The sequence below is a fragment of the Humulus lupulus genome, chromosome 7 (assembly GCF_963169125.1).
Source record: "Humulus lupulus chromosome 7, drHumLupu1.1, whole genome shotgun sequence".
Taxonomy (NCBI): Eukaryota; Viridiplantae; Streptophyta; class Magnoliopsida; order Rosales; family Cannabaceae; genus Humulus; species Humulus lupulus.
The window spans coordinates 18,836,222-18,849,176 of NC_084799.1; the positions used below are offsets into that span (position 1 = coordinate 18,836,222).

General features: G+C 30.5%; 1 protein-coding gene across 7 annotated transcripts; it reads right to left on the reverse strand.

Annotated features, from left to right (window-relative positions):
• Positions 1–2,653: 2,653 nt before the first annotated feature.
• Positions 2,654–6,718, reverse strand: LOC133790851 (receptor-like cytosolic serine/threonine-protein kinase RBK2). 7 transcript variants are annotated; one of them, XM_062228656.1, is made up of 9 exons: positions 6,475–6,718; positions 5,129–5,235; positions 4,645–4,992; positions 4,306–4,557; positions 4,062–4,219; positions 3,809–3,888; positions 3,594–3,729; positions 3,354–3,503; positions 2,654–3,078 (listed from the first exon to the last, which is right to left on the reverse strand). In XM_062228656.1, coding segments are annotated over exons 1-9 (1,404 nt in total). In that variant the 5' UTR covers positions 6,477–6,718; the 3' UTR covers positions 2,654–2,907. The 7 variants fall into 7 exon arrangements, with proteins under 7 accessions (XP_062084640.1, XP_062084642.1, XP_062084639.1 ...); XM_062228658.1 differs by having other exon boundaries at positions 6,450–6,717; XM_062228655.1 differs by lacking the exon at positions 6,475–6,718 and adding an exon at positions 6,284–6,333.
• Between the last annotated feature and the right edge of the window lie 6,237 nt (positions 6,719–12,955).

A 12,955-nucleotide genomic window follows, 5' to 3' on the forward strand; every position in this document is an offset into this window, starting at 1 on the left:
ACCAAACTGTTAATGACATTTTTCGTCAACTTAAATTAGAAGAGCACTAAACATAGAATTAAGAATGCTAATAAAAAACACACGAGTTTTTACGCGGTTCAGTAGTTAAAATCGGCCTAGTCCACGAGTCAATATTATTGAGTGGTGGAATTCTCTCAAAGTTTTAGAAAGCAATTTTCGCAGAGTATTCCCAGTACCAAAAAATTATCTCTAAATGAATTTCTCCAGTCAATTTATAGCATGGTTTATAAAATATCTTCCCTGTTATTTCGGGAAGTTGCAATTCAAATTTGAAATAAATACAAATAAATGCATTAATTACATAATATCCCATGATAATAGGAATTTATTATCATATTACAACAAATCCCTGAGGAATAAAAATTTTAAAATAGCAATCGCGTTCAAACTGGATTACCGACCTCGAACATACAATTAACTCACTTTCAAGATCGACCCACATCACGAGCTCATCATTCTGATTAACCTCGCCCTTAGCCAGTGACTTTACCGAGCTCAACCATCGGAGATCAACCTCCTCGAGCTTGCAATGAAGGTTCGAATTGCACTCAGACTTTGGAGAAGATTCATCCTTTCGAGCTTGATGCCTAAGCTCGAACCTTCTTAACTGGTGCTCGGTCGCCAATAAGAACAAATCAGAAAATTTATTTATACAAGTGTTGAACCCTTGCAATTATTTAGCTGTAGCTTCGAGCTTAACTTGTAACCTCGAAACATCTTCGAGACCGCATGTAGCTCCGAGCTCACCAATTCCATCGTCGTCACCTTAATGCCGAGCGAAACTGCCAAACTCAATCTGCGTATATGCTGATGACGTGGCATACTTGTCTATTTCGAGCTTACACTTTACGAACCTACATTTCGAGGCCGTAAATTCTATTCTCGAAATTTGGGTGTAACATAAGGGGCAGTATAGGAATATTAAAAATTTAAACGCACGGAGTGGTACCAAACTATGTAATTTTTGCAAACAGAGGGTACTGATTGATAATTATAAAAAATAGAGGGTAACAAGTTTATATTTCGATAAAACACACAGTACTAAATGGGCATTTACCCTATTAAAACTCATAAATATATATATAGGGAACGACTACAATGCATCATTTTCTTTTGCAACACCGGTGCATCCTTTTTCTATTTCGGCACCTGGATAGATATAATCCCAAAAATTTTTATATGACGCTGTACATTGTAGGTATTTAGAATATCCTGCAAATTTTCAAGAAATTCTAAATAGTTTACGAAGCCAAAAACAGAATTCAAACTGTCAAATTTTACACACGTACACAAAAAAACAAGCACGCGTGCAACATACAGTTTAGACCCTGTTTCAGTACCATAATTTATTCAGGATTTCTTGAAAATTTATAGGATGTTCTAGATAGCTATAATGTACACTATCATATAAATTTTTTTGGGATTATAACTATTCAGGTGCCGAAATAGAAAAAGGATGTACCGGTGTTGCAAAAAAAAGAATGTGTTGTAGTCGCTCGCTATATATATGTATATGAAATTAGTCTTTTACAAACAAAAAAAAATATTTATTGATATTTTTAATTTTTAAATAAATTACCATTAACAAATAAAAATATATCCTAATAGTAACATAATTTTACAAAATTATTTTAACAAAAAATTTGACATACATTTTAAAACTACTTAAAGTTGGTATTGCATTATAAATATTACAATGTAAGATTAATGAGCCACAATAAATGCAAAATACAACTATTTATTGTACAAAAATTTAGAGGAGTAACCATTTATTGTACAAAAATTTAGAGGATGCTCCTTAATTAAAAAACAGTTTTTTATTTTTAAAACCTAAAATTTATTTTCTGAAAACAAGTAAGAATGTCTAATATTATTTTCGGAAAATAAATTTTAAAAACAAAATTACAAAATATAGAAAATTTTGAGAACAACAAAAAATTGTTTTTAATTGTTCTTAATTTTTTTTTTCTCACATAACTTTTTTAATTATTACTATCTCACATCACTTTATCTCTCATTAATTTATCCATCCTCACTTTTTCTATCCTCACTTCTCTTAAATCACTCTCTCTCATCACTTTTGATATTCTTATTTTGTCTCCCATCACTTATTATCTCATCATTTTTTATATCCTCATTTTCTCTATCTCGTCACTTTCTCTCTCATTTTTTTCTTGCCTCATTTTCTCTCTCCTCATTTTCTCTTTCTTGTCATTTTCTCTCACATTTTTTTCTTGCATCAATATCTCTCTTCTCAATTTTTCTTCCTACAAATTTCTCTCCTTATTTTTCATCACTTAATCTTTTACATTATTTTTTCTCATTATTTATTACAAACTTTTAAAAGATTTTTCTCTTTATAAATATATTTATTAATTTTTCATTTAAGATTTTTTTAAAAATAAAACAAAAAAAATATTTTTAGAAAACATTAACTAAAACACATGCTACAAAATCTATTTTCTGTTCTCATTTCTAAAAACACAATTTTGAAAACAACAAATAGAAAACAAGCCATAATTTTTGTGCATTTCTCCCGCAAAACTACGTTATTTTGGGCCTATAGTTATAATAATTCAAGAAAAAAAAATAGTAGTGATGGTTGCTATGTTTTGCTGGTTCAAAATCCAAATATTTCAATCTATACAAACAGAAGCTTATACACATAAATACCAATACAGGTAAGGCGTTTGGGTGTCCATTGGAAACAAACTCACTCCAAAAAGTGTTTCACATGGAACTCGAAAACAATTGCCATGGAAAACAATGTTCAATGACCAAATTTCCAAGGGACTTGCTACCAAACACTCCCTAATCTATATCAATATGAAGTATGAACTGTTTGTTACAAGTAACAAGTCCACATCATTAAATAATATTTTGATTTCAAGAGCCGAAAGCAACCTGTTGGTGTTTGTTCATATCACTTAGATACTTTGTTGAGTTGTATTCTTGTGCATCCAAGAGCTCTTCTGAGTATGTTCTTTGGAGGGTTCCTTTTTTACACTCTTTTTCTGATTGAGAATCATACTCATCACCTCTGAGCAGTACTATAACCTGTCAACATGTTCAGAATGTTAGTTGAAAACTCGAAACACATTTACAAAAAAGGGAACATCCTAATCCTAGGATCCAAGAAATTTCGCTTCAATGATTCATACCAAAGCATATTATAAAGTAATTTTACCAGACATAAGTAAACTTTGATCAAAATAGGCCAAAGGTGGTGTCTGTCTAATTTGCATTTTTCAGCAGTTGTTGTAAATCGAAGCATAGCTGACTTGGGCAGTTATGAATCATGAAAATATAAGTACATGAAATTCTGTACTTGCCTGGCGCATTCGAGGTCGTAAGATGGGAGACTGCTCGATGCACAATGAGGCAGTCAAAATCATCCTATCCATCTCTTCTGGGACATAGTTGTCACCAAGAGAAGGATCAACAAGCTCCTTAGTATTTGCATCATCAAGAAATTTCTTTGCCTACAAGAGAGTCAAATTGAATGACATGAAAATAAATACCCAACTGTGATGTTTCGAAAGCATATGTGAAATATGCAAAGGCAAAATTACCCAAATAACAAGGCTCTTTTGCAGATTATCCAATGCTGGACGGCCAGTTATGAGCTCCAAGAGCAGAACCCCAAAAGAATAAACATCAGTTTTCTCATCTACTATTCCATGCATGAAATATTCAGGAGCAAAGTAGCTGGATTTTAAGAAAAGCAAAGAAAATGTTAGAAACAACTTTGTTGACTTTAATATACAAATGGTTTAACTTTACTTACCCGAATGTCCCTTCAAATTTAGAGACACTGTGGTGAGAGCATTGTTTAGGTAGCCATTTTGCCAGCCCAAAATCACAAATCTGGATTAAAATTGACTAAACCATTTAGTAGTGACTACACCTAAAGGGAAAGTGGTGAAAAAGAGAAGTCTACTTTTGAAAAGGACAGATTTTGTGTATGAAAGTTAGCCAATGGACATTAGAATTACTATTCAGATAGAGAAAGGACAACATCTGTGAAATTTGAAGAGTACCTGAGGTTCAAAATCCTCAGTGAGCAGAATATTATCAGCCTTGATGTCTCTGTGTATAATTCTTTTCAGACAACTCTCATGAAGATACAGAAGACCATCTGCTGTTCCCAAAGCAATTTTATACCTTTCTTTCCAACCAAGTATGTTATCATTTGAACCTGGCAAAGCATTTCAAAATTTAGCTGATAAACCCTTCTACTAAAAGACAGTTTAAACAATGAGAACATGAGTTTTATGGACAAACCATGGAGGTAGGACCCCAAACTCCCAAGTGGTGATAATTGAAAAATAAGGTGCATTCCTTCTTCAACACAACTACCAACCAACTTAGCAGTGTTGGGATGGTTTACATGAGCTATGATGCCAAGTTCGGATAGAAAACCTGATGTTTTCTCATCTGCTGTTCCTTTAGTCAGCCGTTTTACTGCTATTAGTTGTCCATTTTTCAGGCAACCCTTGTAAACTTCGGCATAGCCACCCCTTCCGATCATGTTTTCTAGAGAAATTCGAATTCAATGTCAACAAAACCAGCACAACAGTGAATAATATGATAAAAACATTTTCTTAAGAAGCATTATTTTACCAGCACTAAAGTTGTTGGTTGCAGCTTGTAGTTCAGAAATGGTGAAGTTGACCAATGAAGTCTTGAAGTCATATAAGGTACAAAATAATGGATTTTCTCTTGCACTTCTGCTCTTTCTTTTTGGTGTTTTTGGTACATTAACAGGAGGAAAGGAGGCTAAGCGCTTAATAGACTTTCTATTCCATAATTTGAATAGCTTATTCCAATAGAAAACTCCCCTCGATATTGAAAACTTCAGTTTACTGTTTTCACCAAAAAATTTGTTAGTTCTGGAGTCACAAGCATCTAAAACTCCTCTTGGAGATGTTGCATCTTGTTTCCCTTTTTCCATATCTAAACTCCTCAAATCTACAATTCAGAAGAAGAAGAAAACACACAAGGAAATTAGAGAGTAAATAAGAAAAGCCAAAACATGCACAATGAGCATATAAAGATGTCAGTTATGGTGAGTTATGAAACAAATTGATATAACAAAGAAATTTACCTTCAGCAGAATTAGAAGGATACAGGGAAGCTTGTTTCTTAATGTCATCCTTACCAACCTCATCTTTAAGAATGTTTGATGCTGTTTTTCCAGAGTACTTTTTCTCCCTTAAATAAATAAAAGACATTAATGAAATTTTAGTGCAGAAGATTCTCAACAGAGCAAAGCCATTATTTTGAAAGCATTGTATTGTAATTAAATGAGGACAAAGTTGTTATCTTGTAAAGAAATTTAAGAACACCAAAACAAACACATAACCATCAAGAACCAAAAATTTCTGAATGTGCTGACATCTGAGTTATCAATACATAATCCAGATGAATGACCTATGAGCTAAAACTCAAAAAATTAATAAAAGGGTCAGGTACATACAGCTTTAGAAGACAAAATATGTAGTCATGAAACTAGAGAAGGGTAGAAAAGAAGGTAAAAAACCCCTCAAAACCGACCGGGAGTGAAAAACATCCTGGTCATAACCTAAAGAGGGAACTTTTTTTCTTCTTTGGGGTGATACATACTCAAAGATGAAAACTTTATGCCTAAGCTATGCCTACCATGAAGAAAGGAAGAATCTCATCTAATAAAAGTTATCAAAATTCTAAAAGTTAATCAACACTACACTTCTTCTTTTTTTTTTTGAGAGAACAAAAAAATGAAAAAAAGATGAATATGACTGAAACCTCAGACCGAATCAAAACAGAAAGACGATATGAGAATTTCTAAATGCTTTGTCTATGCAGAAAACACAAATAAATGATATACATTGTCTCAAACTCATGAAGAAAAATGTCAAATAACACAAGACGGACGCTCATTAATATATATATATATGTATATATATTTATATTTATATCTATACAACATAGAGAAGACCCACCAGCTCAAACGCATCTTATATTCCTGGGAATTTTTGGAAAAAACAAAATAAAAAGAAGATACAAATTAGACATACCCAGATTAGAGAACATGAAGAAGTTAACACACTCATACCATGGAGTAGAAGCTTTCTGCTCTCCACCATGCGCCATGAATGGCCATAAAAAGACCAAAACAAAAACAAGAAAAGAAAAGCAAACAAAACAAAACCGAAAAATATGCAATGTGTATTAATTGAGAAGGAAAAAGAAAGACACAATAATAGCAAATACCATTTACCATTGCGCTTCCATCGGACCCCTCTCCTTTTTTCGCTACGTTATTAAAAAAAAAAAAAAAACTCAAAAGAATCCGTAAACTAAATATGGAAAAATCTTTTACTTTAATTTAACTTTGGCTATGATCTTATTCTCTGTGAGAGAGACTTTTACTACAGTTTTCTTACTCTTTTTTGTATTCTATTGTCTTACATGGAACCGAAAGAATCGTTCCTCTGCTCACTGAGTTGGTGACAAGTGTTGAGAAAGCTCTATACAGCGACTTGTCCTCTCAACCTCTAAAGATCAAAACTTTTCGAGACCCATTAGAGAGAGAGAAATGAAAGCACTGTTTTGGCAAACTCAGACTTGAGAGGCTCTCCGGACTAGTTTCTCCTTCTTGGGTAAAATTTATTTTTGGGAGTGGTGGTGGTGGCTAATAATAACTTAGCATTAATGCTTAAACTTCAACTTTGTCATAAAACAGTTAAACCCATAATCTGACCACATGTTGGTTACATCATTAGAAGATTAAATAAAAATTGTTGCCTTACACAAGGAATGATAACAAATAATTAATAATTATAAAAAAAAATCATGGGTTCTTTAATAAAAAAATCAACGTTTGGAAAATAAAAAACCGAGTTGACACGTTATTTACTTTGTCTTGATTTTCATGCTTTTATTTATTACACGTAAAGTTCATTAAAAGGAAAGCAAATTTAATAAGCAATAAATATAAATATGCATAGAGGGAACAAGGCTATCTAATTTTGTAATTAAGCTTGTACCCTTTTGCAGCTTTCATTAGGTTGTTTCGTTAACACTGACAAATTATTCAATGAAGACATATATATAATAACATTATGCTCTTATTAAATACATAACTTCAATTTCAACACGCAATATTGATTATGATTAAGAATAAAGTTCTCTTTTAATATGGTTTCGTCATGTCCAAAAATACTAATATGTATATATATATATAGATATCTATATTTTGTGTAGTTGGCACGTAAAGTTGATTTTAACATATTAAGGTGAGATGCAAATTAAGCTCTTGAAACCATGTTCAATTTATGCAATTATTTTATTTTATTATTATTATTTAAGACAATTGTTTTATTATATACTATTGTTTTACTTTTATTTTATTTTTTCATTTAATTGTGGTGGTTAATATGTTTTTAAGTGGGGAATGCGATATATTATTGAGGAGAGACTTAGAGAGGCTGCAATTTTTGTTACAAGCTACTTTAATTAATCAATATCATTTATTAATTTATTTGTCCTTTAAAAAAATAATAAATATCATTTTTGCCTCCGAACTATGACCATTGTATGATCGTGCCTCCTGAAAAATTTGCGATATTAAAAATTCTCATCGTTACTAAAATATGGGACTTCTATTAGATTTCGTCTGACGTAGCATATTGTCTGTTGATGTGGCAGTGTCATGTGTAGAATAATTATCAATTTTGCCCCCCGAACTTTGACCACTACCAAATTATACCCCTTTGATAAAAAATATATATATGTTTTTTCTTAAAAATAATAATTAAATCCTTAATAAATCAAAAAATAATAATTATCAACAAATAACTCTTTTTTACTTTTTTTTTACAATATTAATTAAAACTATTTTAGAAAAATATTTAAAATAAATACTAAAATAAAGAAAAAACTTTTAATTAAAGAGGTGGACAAAAGACTTAAATAAATAAATAAAAAATTTAATTTAAGAGGAGGATAAAGGGGACAAAATTTGTTTTAGGATTTATTTTTTAATTTTTATATTAACATATATATTGTAAAAGAAAAAAAAAGTAAAAAAAAAAATTTGCTATTAATTAGATTTTTATTTTTTGAGTATTTCAATTTTATTTAATTAATTTGAAACTTTTAGTATTGATTATTTTCTTAATCTTTTAAAATGATTTATTTTTTATTTTTAAGGATTTAATTATCATTTTTTTTTAAATTAAATTACTCTTGATAAAAATGGCACAATTTGGTAGTGGTCAAAGTTCGGGGGGCAAAATTTCTAATTATTTTACACATGAAACTGCCACATCAAGAGACAAAATACTACATCATCAATCCGTTAGCTACCTAGGACGGAATCTAACAGAAGTCTCATATTTCAGTAGCGTGCATAGTTCGAAGGGAATTTTTAACATCACAAATCATTCGAGGGGCACGATCATACATTGGTCATAGTTCGGGGGGGGGGGGGCAAAAATGTTATTTATTCTTAAAAAAAATACAGTGTTGAGATTTGGTAATGTTATATTATTTTATATAATATAATGTTTAGATTAAATAATGTGACAAATATGTTTGTCACATATTGTAATATATTAATATTTGAGAGTTATAAAATTAGACAATGTGTATATCTAATTGTGTAACATATTTTGGAATTACAAAATCAACTACAAATTTGTAACTTCCAAATATCATCCAATAATGTGTACATTGAGAATTACACATTTTTATTGAATTTCATAAAGTCATAATATGATATGACTGCTGAATATATGTTTTTAACTCTCACTATATGTATGGAGGTTACAAAATCATATGGGAAGGGTATTGGGACGTTTTGGAAAAAGATGTTAAATTGGGAGGCTGTAACAGCCTTCAGGCCGCGGTCACAAGCACCCAGGGCGCGACCTGGGGTGTTGGCAGTCAAATCTCATTTTGCATTTTTTCCAATTTAAATGGTTCTAACATCCTAAGTATACTAAAATCTTCATTTTAATTCCATAAACATCTAATTTAACATTGGTATCATCTAAGGGTGTTGGTGGAATTTGAAATTCAAAGGGTGTCTCAAAACTCTATAAATAGGAGTCTAATGTTCACTTGCAAGGCACGTCATTTCTATCAACTAGAGCACTTGGCTAGAAATACACCAAAAGGCTTGATAATTTCATAGAGTTATTTATTGTGAGTTCCCTTAGTGCATGGGAATAGGGGAAATAAGCTTTTGGGAAAAGATCTTGTACCTTGTTCAAGTTTGTAATCCTCATTACTTTTCACTTTGGTTGTGTAAGTGAGAGATTCTTTTATATTGCTTTTGTTCTTAGTCGTGTTCTTCTTTTTCTTTTGTTTCTTCGTGTATTTATTTGTACTGGTTTGCTTAGAGTTGTATTTTCTTTTATCTATTTTCTTTCACATCTATCTAGTTTATTTGTATCTATTGCAATAGAGTTGTAACTTTTATTTAATCAATCATCTTGTCAAGTGTATTTTTGCATAGAGTTGTAATCTAGTTTTATCTTTTCCATTGAGGCAATAATATTTTCTCTAACATTCAAAAGCTTAACATCTTTGTTTGTTTCAATGAAAGGAGAGACCATCAAGATCATGAGCCAAGACCTAGTGAGGTTTGATAGGTTTGATGGATCCAATTTTACTAAGTGTAAGACAATGTAAGTGTAAAGGCATACACTATTTTATATAATAGTGATGATATTTTATTTTATGTATTAGCATATTTTCATATGTTGATATATGAATCATTGTGTAGATGTGTTAACATGTTAATACAAAATGAGATACATTGTGACATAGCTGACACATCTATTGGTGAAAGTTAATGTGTAATCCTTAGAATTGAACTTTTGACAAGATCTACATAATCTAGGAATTGTAAATCTTATATGTACGTTATCTGTGAGATAGTACATATATTGAAGTGAAAATTATGTTTTGAGAATTTATAAGCATGATAAGTTGGTAGTTTAAAATTGATATGTCCGTATATTGATTTTGTGAATCAATAGAATATATAAATATGTGGATATGTGAATTATTGTATGATATTTGTGATATATATTTATAATAAATTATGTTCAAAAGGCATGTTAATATGATAGATATATGTTGACAAATTATGTGATATTACATTTAGACATAATTATGGTAATATATAAAAGTCTATTGATTATATATATTTAGACATAATTTTGTTAATTATGTTAATATATAAAAAATTCTATTGATATATACATGTGAATTATATCATGATTATTATGGTGTACTATATAATATAATTATTAAGGTGATAATAATATAAATAGGTTTTATCCTATATTATTGTTTGAATGTAATGAGTTACCATTTATTTGGTAAATAAAGGGAATTATTTGGGAAATTAAAATTTCTCATTTAAGTGTTGAGCATCTCAATTCATGAGATGAGAAAATATGAACCTAAGGGGGTTACATCTTTTTATGGATGTTTCTTCCCATTGCAAGAAAAATGGAACACGGGATCCAAAATTATGGGATGACATATTGACCTATAAACTTGGAGTCTAAAGTCTGGTCAAAAGATAAAATATTTTGAGAATTATTTAGTGAAAATAATTCTTAAATATTCAATGTCCCAATGATGAGACATTACAAAATTGGAGAAGCAATCTTGAATCTTTATACCAATTTTGAATTTTGAAATTTAAGTTCTTATATTTTTCCTTAAAAATATGATACCTTATTTGGATATCTAATTATTAATTAATTAAAATAATAACACATGAAAAAAATCAAGATCCCATTTTTCAGGGATAGGCCACACGCATGGGCTTGGACTGCTCTATGTGCATGGCACATATGATGTTATCAGATGTTGATTTTTTATTTTTATTTTTAATTAATTAATAAAACATTTAAAAATGGAATGTTAGATTTTTTTTCGATTATCATCATTGTTATTATTATAAAAGATGATTGATTTTATTATTATGGTAATAATGTCTATATATTCTATATGATAGAAAATAGAAACAACAAGGCTTAACAAGTTTTTACAGAGAAGAAAAACTATCATCTTTTTCACAAAAGCAAAACCTATCTTTAGCCTATAATCAAAAGTCTCATGTGATGAGAATACTTTTGATTCACAAAATTGATCATTGTTCTCTATGTGCCCACCCATATCTTGAGGTGTAGAGAATGTCTTGGAAGATCTAGGTGTGAGTACTCAAACAAGGATCGGAAGATCGAAATACATACGAAAAGAATCAAGGATTCTTGATAGACTACAAGAGGTAAATCGTTTCGTATTATTTTTCATATACATATTATATATTGATTAACATATTGCATATTAAAATATTCTCATATAAAATTGTTTATATGAAATTTTTTGTTGTATACCATTACTGCAATTTCTGCTGCGCACTAGGAACCATTCCTAACAATCTATAAGCAACATTGGCTCGGGCATACATTAGAGTGTATAATGAGAAGTTTATACATATTAGTCTAAGACACGAATATGTAAGATAATTAATTAAAAGATGAGACATCTTAATATCCTATGTAAGAGCAAGTGAAATCTTGGCGTAACCTTTTACTAAGCCACTAAAAAGAGATTTAGTGGCTGCCTCATCTTGAGGGATGGGACTTAAACTCCCTAAATAGATTCACGATTGATGGTAACCTATCTTAACATTAATTACTTAACTAGTGTTAGGCTCAATAGGTAATAGCAAGTCAATCAAGTGATTATTAGTAGTACTCAAAATAGTCTCATATGAGATATGAGTACTTGCGAGTTACCAAATTGAGGGTTAAAATCGAGAGGTTTTTTAATAGAACTCAATCTTGAAAAGACAAGTATTTTAGGGTAACATAATATTGTAAGAGTTCTACCTATATAGACCTAGGAGTGATGCCGCCCCTCATGAGAATTGAGAGTTATTCTCAAGAACGTCTATGAATGGAAAGTGCACATGGCCATTAACGGTGCAAAGTGAGACATTGATGTCTCAAGTGAACGTAGCAAATGTGTGTTTGTTATCACCGATTTGTTACTAAGGAAAGTTAGTTCAATGCCTAGTGCAACCAAAATTTCAACAAATTTTGTGGTAATTACACTATAGTAAAGTTCAAGTTGAAAGACACTTTACTTTATGCACTAATGCAATGGCTTCTATAAGAGAGAGTAATTATTTAATCAAGTGGGGGAAATGTCATACTTTAAATATAATGTTTGATTGATTAAATAAGTGTTACAAAAATGAACTATTTAATCTAGTGGGGGAATGATATATTATTTTATATAATATAATGTTTAGATTAAATAATGTGACAAAAGTGTTTGTCACATATTGTAACATAATAATATTTGAGAGTTACAAAATTGGACACTGTGTATATCCAATTGTGTAACATATTTTGAAGTTACAAAATCAACTACAAATTTGTAACTTCTAAATATCGTCCAATAATGTGCAGATTGAGAGTTATACATTTTTTTTATTGAATTTCATAAAGCCATAATGTGATATGACTGTTGAAGATATGTTTTTAACTCTCATTATGTGTATGGAGGTTATAAAATCATGTGAGAATGGTATTGGGACGTTTTGGAAAAAGATGCAAAATTGTGAGGTTGTAACCTTCAGGCTGCGACCACAAGCATCCCAGGGTCGCAGCCTAGGAGTGAGGGTGTAATGCCCCAAAATCTCTAATAAGGTTTAAGACCTTGATTAGGAGGCCGGGAGGGCCATAATTGATTTATTATGTCATTAAATGATTTATGCATGTTTATGTGAATTATATTATAATATGATGATAAATGCATGCATATGGGTTCATTTTTAATTATAAGGGCATTTTGGTAATTTGGCCCATTGGTGGCATAATTGTGTATTTTCATGCATGTGGGTGAATTATGAATA

Excerpts from the sequence above, each read along its gene's own strand:
- LOC133790851 (XM_062228654.1), bottom strand. The coding sequence starts at position 6,156 with ATGGCGCATGGTGGAGAGCAGAAAGCTTCTACTCCATG. Across the intron at positions 4,558-4,644 it reads AACCAACAACTTTAGTGCTG|AAAACATGATCGGAAGGGGT; the intron begins GTAAAATAATGC and ends GAATTTCTCTAG. Across the intron at positions 4,220-4,305 it reads TTTGGGGTCCTACCTCCATG|GTTCAAATGATAACATACTT; the intron begins GTTTGTCCATAA and ends ATGCTTTGCCAG.